Source organism: Aythya ferina (assembly GCF_964211825.1).
Source record: "Aythya ferina genome assembly, chromosome: 1".
In the NCBI taxonomy this organism is placed as follows: Eukaryota; Metazoa; Chordata; class Aves; order Anseriformes; family Anatidae; genus Aythya; species Aythya ferina.
Window position 1 is genome coordinate 144721131 of NC_140296.1, and position 11914 is coordinate 144733044.

Genomic DNA, 11914 nt, shown 5'->3' on the forward strand with positions numbered 1-11914 from the left:
GTAACAAATCACAGAATCATTAAGGTATGAAAAGACCTCCAAGATCATCTGGTCTAACTGTCCCCCTAATCACCAATATCACCCACTAAATAATACTGAGCTTAAGGCCCGTTCGGCATGAAACTAGGTGAGAACAGTCAACATAAACAGAAGATGTTTGTAGTTTGGATATTTGAAAGACATGTTTCTACTTAACCTTATTTCATATACATCATGGCCAGCTTCATGGAGGAATCAGAAGGGGATGTGCTTCTGCTTTTAAAGCATTTGGCACTAACTGCTGCCCTGCCTTGAAGAGAAATATGCCTCTGTGAACATTTTCTGACAGTCCTGGGAAAGGTGTCATCCTTTTCTGCCTGTAGTTAAATGTCAAAATGTAGCCCTTGGAATATCCGTGTCAGCTGAAGGAGAAATTCATATGGTAAATTCTGATTTAAGATGTCCATAAAATGAATGGTTGCATAATTATACCTAATAGCAATGTAACACAAGAAGCAAACAATATTCTTGCATATGATTTTTCTAGAGAATTAATGACTGATAGGGGTTATTAGGCTATTTGGTTTGATCTACTCTTTACACTGAGATCTTTTCTGAGCCTGATAATTTTTATTTGGCTTGTGCACATGCCACAGCAGTGTCTGATCTTGACAGCAAGAGAAGGCATTAGGAGATGCTGAGTTTACAGCTTGTTTCAATAATTAATCACTTTGTTTCAAATTTGTATTTCTGATTTGTACTTCTGTAGTTCTAATTTACAGTCATTTCTTCTTTCATGTCTTCATATGAGAGGTGAAAAGCTATGATTTGCTTCATAAGACATGCCTAAGCAAAATGTGCTGGAAAAAAAACACCCACAAGGCCTGAAAGTCAATCACCTACACCAGTCCCTTGAATGGCTTTAACCTGGGGTACTTCATAATGTCCCAGACAATTCCTGAGCATGAATCAGGAATTACAGAAGACCAACAATCATTCTTTATATGCACTTTGGATGTGGTCCTTATATGTTAGTAGAAGACAGACTTTAAGTGTATGGACAGAGGCTGTGACATGTGAATTGGCCTCAGTGCCAGGGAATGGTCTTAAGTAAATTTAAGAACTGAATACAGAGGTATGCCCCATTGAAAGAACTCTTTTTGGTTAATTCTCCATTCTCAAATCTTGACCAAATGTAAAACTCTAGCAAAAGGTTAATGATTTTTCAGAAAGCAAGAAAAAAGAAAACCAAAAAGAAATTCAATTTGGGGTCATTTGCAGTATTTCCAGCTCAGTTTAGATGTGGTTGGCATAACTAGGTTATGTTTGGAAATGAAGGCTTTTAGAACTGAAAATTATAATTTTTCATTTAAAAAATGTTGAAACAGGATGTGTAACTACTTTGAAATAGCTGAAATAGTTTCAAAATCAGAAATATGATCATTGATGCCTTCCAGCGGTTACAATTTGATGAGCAGACACTATCAGCTGAAAAACGTTCTATCAAAGCATTTCTAGCCAATCTTATTTTAAGTTTTTAACTGCAAGACACTTTTCAAGCCTTCAAGTAACTTGGTGTCTGTTTTCAACACCTACTCTAGTTCTTCGACTTTATGTATATATTTTTTTATATTTCTATTTTAAATTCTCTCTAACCTAGTACTGAAATCTTTACAGACATTGTAAGTTTCATACACTGAAATAATCACATGAAACATCTGAAGTCTTAAGAGCAGTGAAAATATGTAGGAGCTATTTCTAGAGATAGTTGTACAAACTACAGTCTCCATATTTGCTATTTAATAATAAGTTAAAGAGTTTCACATATTGCACTTGATAGTACAACAAATACTTAAACAAAATCATGAAATACAGTAATTGTCAGGAATTGGACCAAAAAATAGTTCATTAGGATAAAAATATATTTACTTCATTTACAGCCATAATTGCTAAAAAGCAATCACTATACCATATACATTAATGTGAATATCATGTTTCATTTCCTCATTTCCGACAGTCCCTTGGTTGAGTAACTACTGTGAAAGATTTGCTGTTATGTGAAGACTGGAATCATCTGTAGAACAGCAGTAAATGGAGCTTCCTAGACACTTTACATGTTACACCGGAAGTATCTCATGTATTACCTCTTAAGAGGAAGGTTGGTTTGAAAAAAAAAAAAAAAAGCTCCCAAAACATCTCCTGCAGATGAGGAGTTTCTTCACGTTTCTTCACACCCCTATTAAGGAAATCTGCTTGGGAAGAAAAATGGGTACCAAAGGATGGCTGTGTCTTTAGGCTGGGATTGTACTTTACTTATGTAAGTGTTATATAAAGATAGTGACAACTTCAAAGACTGACTAGGTTTTTAGAGGCAGAAGGAGAACACTCGCTCTTCTGGGACAATGCTAACTGTCAGTGTTGTAAATAGTGTTCTCACTTGTCTCCGGCATGAAGTAAAAGAAAAATAATTTTCAACCACAAGCAGTTTTTTGACAACTCTTTTTTGTAATTACATCTTGTCTTCAATACTACAAGTTTACACAGAATAGGACATCTTTCTGCATACTCATCAGGGTGTACAAAATTATGTTTTTGCCATTCTTGTTCACATGCTGGATAATTTTAGCAATGTGAGGAAAATTCCCATTCTCTCACACCTTCTTCTGATCAGTGGGAAATCTTTCACTGATTTCACTGGAGTTAACATTTCACTCATGGTCATTTTTCTTTACCGACCTTTCTTTAATGTCATCTTCATAGTCTTAATAAAATGTCATGTCTGAAAGAAAGTTTCCTGTTTCTTCATGGTTTTCTATTTAAAACTACTATTTGAAGCTGTGCAATATTGGACAATTTTATATTTCTCATTTGAGAAAGACACACCTACTTGGGTAATGCCTGAATTATATTTACCTCACAATCTTCTCTCTGCATTTTTTATAAATATCTGTGGAAACACATTCAGCATAAGAGGATCCTTGACAGCAAGTGTTTGATATTAGGCAAGTACTGCAGAAACATATATATATATATATATTTTTTTTTTTTTCCTTTCTGGATGCAAGGAATATTTTGAGCAACGGTTTCTGTACTATCATTTGCAACAAATTTTTGTTTGAAATTTGCCTCAGGAAGGTTCTGCATGTGAATCCATTCTCAAACATGCACACTGGCAGACTTCCATGTGCAGACCAAATTAAGTTCATTTCCATTTCAGTCAGTGCCCTGAAAACATAAGGCCCTTAGTGCTTAGCTTGAGAAAAAGGATATTCCACCAACACATGGTATTGAATATGAAGAGGAGACCAGCTTATGTGGTTACATGGCTGCCCACGTGCATAACTGGCAGGCAGCGCAAGGAGGGAGCAGTCACCTACATTTGTGTCAAGTCACAGTATTTGGTGTCTCTCACATCACATCACATGCCAGAAGATATGCCGAAGTGCAGTCAGTCACATTGCTCCAGCTGGGGTAAAAGAGATATGCCTGCAGAACAAGACTGTATATTGGACTCATACTTCAGGACTGTTGCAGAGCCCAACAGCCTTGCTTTGGCTTTAGAAATGTGCTGTGAGTGTTCACAGCAGGCAGGAGATGAATTACATCTGACATGGACCAAGCTACAGAGAATGTACTTTTCCCAACAAAGCAACAGCAGGAAAGGACGTTCTGGAAAAAGAAGGCTTGTATCCTCTTTTGACCCCCTTCTTGGTCTATAGGTGATCTTGGATCTCTTAAATATTTAAAGTTCAACATCACGTAAGGTTTTCTCAAACCAATTTTCTTTAACTATTTTTTTCTCTCTTGTTAATCATCCATAAGCAACTCTACCATCTCCATAGGGACTACTCTGAATGGAACTCTGTAGTCTGGAATATCAGCAGTTGGCTCGTTCAGATAAATTAATATGTCTCTGATTTTCTAGAATTCGAAGAGAAGCGGAAGCTTTATTAATTATAAATGGTCTGGGTCCGATAAACCTCCTTTACTCGTGTGAACTAGTTGTCCCAGCCCATCATTTTTGCTGTTAAGTTTTCTTTGGGGAACTCTGAAGAACATCAAAAGTTGCAGGTGTTCATTTTTACTCGGCATTAGCAGATCTTCCACAGTTACCTCAGTATCATCTAAATCACCACAGATAGGGATATAGCATACCTCAGAAAGTGGCAGGTTCAATCTTTCTTATTTTCTCTTAACCTGAACCTGTCAAAACACCTGACTTACACTTCAAACTACAAAAATAACCTTTCACTTAAAAGTCTACATGTAGTATCCTCTACTGTTCTCACAATGAAACATGCTTTGAATAACTTCCCCAAATCTTTTGACTCTTGCCCTGTTGTGAATGTGTTCCCTCCTATGCTGCTAATTCAGTCTGATGTCTGAACTTGTTCAAAATAGCCATCACCACCTCCTGGCTCATATATCATTTCTTAGTGCTAACAGAACTCTAGGGTAGAATATTTCTTAGCAGCAAGGGAACCAACCGAATGAAGTCAGGTATGACTGTGTTTTACTACATCTTTAGAGCACATAAAATTATTAATCTCTTGTCAAAATCATTTTATCTGTTATATTGTTTATTAATGCATCTGATAATCTACTTCTGTCCAACCACAAATGGAACATCCTCTTTTACCATTTCAAACTCCCTATATAGGCCTTTATACTTTAGGATGTATAGTAGATCTTGGGTATTTCCCAGACGCTCGTTAGCTTTCTCCTATCTCTATACATCACCTTCTGCTTTCCAGAAATCAGAAGGAATTTGCCACAGCAGCAATGTAATCCATAAGTCTTGGTACATGATTTGCATGCTGTATATAATTAAAAAGGATGGCTTTTACTTTGCCTGGCTGGATACTTGTGTTTTGCCTGCAGTGTAGGAAGCAAAAGACATTGGACTGAACATTGGCCTCTCCACTCTAACATACCAAATGTAAACTGGAATCCTCCACTTCTAAGGCTTTCTCTGGCCTACCTGTTTAGCTACTTTCATACTTGTTAGTTCTCACTTAATCTCAAAAGGAGATAAATTTCCATCTCTGCTCAGCCCCTTTCCCCCCTCTGCCTTCCATTAAACAAAACAAACAAACAAACAAACAAACAAACAAAAAACACAGCTTTGAGCTTGGTCCCATTCTGCTCTCACACTTGCAAGCATATCTAAACATCTGCAAGAATACCTCATTATACTCTCTCAGAAAAGAAAAGGACATGAAAACGCATCACAGACCCTTGGGACGGCCAACAGTTATGAGCATGTTGTAGCTACAGCCAGGTTCACATAGTTTAAGTGTCATTTTTGAATTGGCATGGTTAAGTTTATTCATACATAGCATTATATAATGAACATACAACACATGATAAGACCTAGCAAAACACACAAAATTGGCATTATTACAGATTTGTCCCCCTGCTGTTGTAAGCATTTCTGTATTTTTTCTTTGCAAAACATGGACAGAGGAAGATTCCTTTATAAATGCTTGCCTTTACTGTGCATCACTGCTGTATGTGTGTTGAGCACTTCTGCATTGTTGTGACTGTCTTCACATTACTGTAAATCTTGTTTCTGTGGTGCATTTACCCCTCTTTTCTACCACTACATTGCTGAATTAGCTATTTCTGTTTTTCACAGCTTGTTACCATCCATTTCAGAAAGCAGTTTTCAGTAACCCTGCACTTTTTCTTTTTTCTCCCAAACCATATTTCTCTATGGTAATAATTTTGCTCTGTCCAGGTGATGCATTATACCATAAAAAATTTGATCTGTATTTAACTGTTCAAAAGTTTATTATTTATTTTTCTCACATTTATTTGTAACAGAATGCTCAATTGTTTCACACAACAGTTACTTTCTTATGAAGAAATATGTTCCTTTCTTGTATGATACTCTCACACTGATCACAGTAGTCTTCACATTTGTAGTCCCCTTTGTGCTTGCTTTTGGCACAGTTGAGAAGCACTTATAAGCACACTACTGGATAAATCTGTTCCTCTATCCCCCTAAACATAACCAGGTGGTTCAAGTATATCTTCAGCTTATATTCTGCATGTGTATACCCACACATGCATGTACACACAAGTATGTTTAAAAGAACCAGGACTGATGTAAACCACCAACTGCAATCATCAGGATGGGAACTGGCAGAAAAGGAGCTGACAGCCAACAGGAGACTCATGCTGGCTGCAGCAGAAGGAACCTCCCCAATGACATTGCTCTTCAGGGAGGCACGAGGCTATATTACAGAATGGCCATGCTTAGGATGCTCTTGAGTTTTCTTACTCCTTCTGTACTTCTGTAGTAAACTGTCAATCAAAGGTGGGGTTGGAAACATGTCAGGTTAAAGTTCTATGGTAGTAAAATAATTGTGAGTGGAATATTTAGGTGAATAGAAAACAATCCTATAGGAGCTGATGCTTGTTGCATGGTCAACTTTAAAAATAAAAATAAATCATTATCTGACAATCAAAAGAGCAAGAGCAAACATCGCCCTCAAGAACTCTCTAGCCCTCATCTAGCTCACTAGATGACTAAAATGTCCTCCTGGCAGGGAAAGAACTGTGTTCCCAGCTCTGTTATAAACATTGGTTCCCCATGAGAATGGATAATGAGGTTCTTAAACTCTGCAGGACCAGAAGGCCTAACAAAGCAAAGACAGCAGTAAGTGCCCACCATTTGCAGAGGATATGTGATAACAGTGAATTTTGAACATGTCCCTAGAGCAGGAAGCCTAACTTCCTCTCAGTACACTTTATGCAGCTGTTTTCAGAAATGCTCCCAGCTGGGACTTCGATATGCTTGGCTCCTTAAAATGAAGAGGGATGCTCAACTGACAGAAAAATAGAAAAAGACAGAAAGACAGAAAAAAGACAGACAGACAGACAGACAGAAAGAAGAGAAGAGAAGAGAAGAGAAGAGAAGAGAAGAGAAGAGAAGAGAAGAGAAGAGAAGAGAAGAGAAGAGAAGAGAAGAGAAGAGAAGAGAAGAGAAGAGAAGAGAAGAGAAGAGAAGAGAAGAGAAGAGAAGAGAAGAGAAGAGAAGAGAAGAGAAGAGAAGAGAAGAGAAGAGAAGAGAAGAGAAGAGAAGAGAAGAGAAGAGAAGAGAAGAAAACCCTGGAGTTCCTTATTGATCATATAGCCTGAATGTAAATACAGGTATAACCAAGCTGTACCTATGAATTTTGGGCATTTCTAGAAGATAATTTATTTGCATTAAAGATGAATTTTATTAGGTGCAGTTCTGCACACATCTATCTCCCATATATTTTCTACCTGAACTCTTCTCATTTTTTCACAAACATCTTAGTAATTTTGCCCGAATCTATTGGGCATAAAGGAGGTGTAAAAAATAAATAAACCAGTTGCACATCTAATTCAGCATTTTATGAAAAACATTATTCTCTTCAGAAGAAATCTCACTGTCATCTGACTATATAGAAGTACCATAAATGTAAACAGCTTCCTAATCTTTTTTTTTTTTTTTTTTTTTTTTTTTTTCTTGAGCATTCCCCTGAGATAAGAGAATTAATAGTCCTTGTAATTACCAGGGCAGAAGATATAACAGCAGATGTTGTATTTTCACTAATTGTCTAAAGCTCTTGGAAATTTACAAAATGTGTTCTCTCAATAAGATTCTTTCCTCTGAGTTCCATGGATTAATTATCCATTACACTAAATATGATTACCCCTTCTTGACCCAAGCAGTGAGCTTGAGGGTCCTAAGGTTTTGTTGCTGTCACTGAGAAAAAAAAAAAATGTATTGAAGAATCAGCCATTTCTTTGATGTAATCCTGTTTGTCCACAAAGAATGTCCAAACTCTTATTTCTGTAAGAAAACGGGGAACCAAACACGTAGAGGTTATTTATTTATTTTTCTTAGCTAGCAGTAAACCTCAGTAGCTCTCTTTCCTTATTTGTTGATTCATTTATTATTACTATTACTATTACTATTACTATTATTATTATTATTATTATTATTATTATTATTATTATTATTATTATTATTATTATTATTATTTTATTCTGCCCTTCCAAAGCCAAACCTTCCAGTTCTTGTTCTGTGTCTCTAGCTCCCTCTTGTGTGTTTGATTCTGTTACCCTTGTCTTGCTTCTTTCTCATATGTAGACACCTACACTATCAAAACAACAACAACAAACAGTACCCAGCCTCTCCACTTGCCAGTGAAACATCCTGGGTCACAGGGTCAATGTTGTCTCATGTTTTACTTTGAGCCTGCGAATTGGTGGTGATTCCTCTGAGAAGCTCAGCTGCATTTTACAGGCCAGTTGAACAGAAAGCAATCATCACACGCACCAACAAAACCAAATCATAGCAGTATTAGTTACCTATTTTAAAATTTTCAACTTCCAGAACATGCTTGTATTCATGTATTAAATAGAAAAGGTCTTCTTTCCTTTTTATCATCTACTTTTTTTCTTTCTGAAATGTTTCTTGTACTATTCTTTCCTGTCCAAATATGGGTCTCCTCATCTTTTAGCCTTCTTTCCTCTCATGAAATTTCTTTATTGATTCTTCCTTATACTACATTTGTGACACTTTCAGGTATCTTGTTTTTGAGATGAGAAAAACTAAATGAATTTAGTGTTCAAAAGGACAATATACAGACTTTTTTTTTTCTTTTAATTTTTGCACCCCTTTTTATGTTGTCTCATTGACTCTGCTTTTTGAATTTGAAAGTTTAGCTCATTCTATAATATAAAAACATACAATAATAAACCACCATTCTGTAATCACCCTCTCAGTCTTCTATATCATCTCCACATCCTCCAGAACTCCTTCTCACAGCTCAAGTATCTTCTTACTCTTACTACAGTAGATTCTTCACGACATGCTTCAGTGCTTGCTGCAGGGGTTAATGCCTGACAGGCTGCACAAAGCCCCAGACAGCAAGTAACTGAAATGGTTCATGATGCGTGTTATCTAGCTTGGGCAAACACTGGGAAAGGGCTTCCCACATCATCATTTGGGGAACGCTAGAGCAAAATACAGCAAAACCAATAGGGCTAAATAAGCCATTGCTCTTCTTTACCCTACAGCTACAGTTGCATGACACCAGAATTGTGCAGAATTTACTCAGCCACAGCACCACCGCCACAGACTCTCACACCAAATACTGGTAAGCCCATGTACCAGACACCAAAGTTTCAGGAAAACACAAACTTTTATGGCTTTATTCTCCAAATGAAGATGGAGAACACTTTAGGTTTCTACCTTTAATGAACAGCAGCTGTGGATGTTCAACACTGTGGACAACATTAACTTTACACATAGAGATGGAAATATACATGCATTTGAAGAGCAGAATAAATACCTCTCTAAGGCATGGTTTACCTTTCGATGACCACATTTTCTCAGCCTAGATACTGTATTTACAATCTTTCAACTCAGCAAATTCATGAGAGTAATATTTACATCTTGTCTATCCAAGTGTTTACATATTAAAATATTGTCAATTATCAACAATGACTGTGTGTCTGTTCTTCCTCTGAAGTCATAAAGTATTAAAGTATGATTACTAGCACTGTTAGTAATTGATGAAAATGTTTAATTTAATGTGTGTGTCAATAAAATCGACACCCTTAATGTTCTTCTTTTTGGAGGAAAAAGTTAGATTTAGAAACTCAGTTGAGATGTGGGACCATGTGATTCAAGCCCTTTCTTGGTTAATTGTCAATTATTATTTTTTTCTAATCTCACAATTACAACTTTATTAGGGTTTTTGTATGTAAATCACCAAGAATATTGTTGACTTTAAAGAAATGAAGATATTTGTTCAAAAATGTAGACAATTCTTCAAAAGAAGCTTCTGTAATACACAGTGCAACATGAAGGCAAGTGTTGGAGATTCAAATTTGCTAGACAGCAATACTTGGTTTACCTTGTGGGACATTTCTGTATCTTTCACTACCCACCTGTTTATATATTCACTGGTTTTTTACATGACACCTAATACTGACTCCCTGTGCAGCACTCTCTAAAAATCAGATAGAGAAACTAATCTTTTCAGAGCCCAGTTTTCAAAGCTTCATGAGGTTATTTTCATGCCACCTTTTACGATTTGGACAAGACGGCTCAAAGAGTGTACATATACCCGTCAGATGGTATTTACAAAGCACAGCAAATCCACAATCCGTGCTGGTGGAAGCATGCTACACCCCCGCACCCTGCTGCCCTGGCTGTCCAAGCCCTGATGGGTTGGTCCGGGCCCCTCCTGCAGCCTTCACCGGCTGCAGACTGAGCACTTGCCTCAAGCACAAAGCCATAGGAGAACCATGCAGGTACCCAAGTCTGAAAGAAGAATTGCTCCTCTCTAAGGACGGTAGCAGCAACAGTTGTTTTGTTTGTTTGTTTGTTTTTTGTGCTGAGATACTAAATATCTCGGAATTTGCAGTAAATTGGATATTAGAAGGAGAAAAAAAAAAAGGCAAAAACCAAACAAACAAACAAAAAAAACAACTAACAGATGCCGTGGTAGCAACAACGCAGCTGGGGCACATGCTCAGAACCTGCTGCTTTTCATGACTTGGTGTCAATTTATTTAATTTGTGCTGTACGCTTGTTATTTGTTGGCCATAATGCAAGCTATCCTGCTGCATTTATGAACTTACAGAATAGGTTACCGATCACTTCTGGCAGAAATTAAGAACTTGGGCTAATTTTCAAACCCTGTCCTCAAAACCAGCACCATGGCAAAACAGTGGTTCTGGAGTGTAGTGAACAGAAAAATGCAAATGAGCAGAGCCAGTTCCAGAAGATCCAGACAGTTCAGAAATCAATGACCAAAGACAAGCCCATTAGGAGTCTGTCTGGTTTCGACACTGACATGTTTTTCTTCTGGCTTCGGAATATTTAAATTTACACGAATTCCCTCATCCCATCCCCCCAAAATTTTTTTTTCCGGGACGAGTCCTGGACCAGAGCGACCCGGAGGGCTGTGCTGCTCCTGTTGTCTCCTGCCGGCAGGCAGAGAGCTCTTCCCCGGCTAACAGAGGGAATGCGCACCCCTGTCCCGCAGCGCGCTGCCGCGGGTCACCGCACGGTGCCTGGAGCCCGGGGACCGCCAGCGAGTAACGGGGCGCCCCGAAGGGCAGCTGGGGAGATGAGAAAAAAGGGACGACAGGGCGCAAAGCCTCCGTAGCACTGAAGAACGCCCGACTCTGCTGCCCAAGCATCAAACGCAGCCGTCGGCTGCGGGAGGCAGAGGATTTTAAAGCGGGCTGCGAGCCTGCCCCCCCTAGTCCCCCCCCCCATCCGCCCCCTCGGCACGCAGGGAAGGCAAAAGAAAAAGTTGCGCTCTCCGGCCGCCCACGCCGGCGGCAGGACGGGAGCGGCGGCGGGACGGGCGCGGTACCTGTGCCGCCGATGCCCTGGCGGGCGGTCTCCAGGGGGAAGATGCCGGCGCACTTCTCCCGCTCCACCTGCCCGCCCAGGCACAGCTCGGAGATGATCTGCAGCGCCTTGTGGCACAGGCTGCCCACGCCGTCCTCCGCGGAGAAACTCATCTCTTCTGCCCCGGCCGGCCGCTCTAAGCCATGGCCGGTGCGGGACGGCTCCGCACCGGCACCGCACCGGAGCCGCACCGCACCGGCACCCGCGCAGCCTCCCGCGGGGAGCGGAGCGGGGCGGAGCGGAGCGGCAGCGGAGAGCGGCGGAGCGCCGGGTGCGGTGCGAGTGAAACCGCGCTCTCATCCGAAGAAGAAGTAGTGAAGGTTGGGGGGGGGGGGGGGGGAGACGCCAAAAAAAAAAAAGGGGGGGGGGGGAGGAGGGAAAAAAAAAATCAAAAGAGGAAAAAAAAAAAAAGCATCCACTTAGCAACGCCTTTTGTGCCTAGCGGGCTTCGGTAGGCGGCTTGGCCAATGGCAGCCTGGCGAAGGGGGGCGCAGGTGGCGGGGGGGCCCTTCTCATCCCTCG

The 11914-nt window shown here is 39.7% G+C and overlaps 1 protein-coding gene across 2 annotated transcripts in view; it reads right to left on the minus strand.

Moving 5' to 3' along the window:
* Positions 1–11656, minus strand: part of SYT10 (synaptotagmin 10) — a 35712-nt gene extending 24056 nt beyond the window's left edge. For both annotated transcript variants that reach the window (XR_014698617.1, XM_084538222.1), the window contains exon 1: positions 11355–11656. Coding sequence is in view for 1 of the 2 variants with exons in the window: in XM_084538222.1 (XP_084394348.1) it covers positions 11355–11505 (151 nt within the window). In the remaining variant the exon portion in view is untranslated. The remainder of the gene's footprint in view (positions 1–11354) is intronic.
* Between the last annotated feature and the right edge of the window lie 258 nt (positions 11657–11914).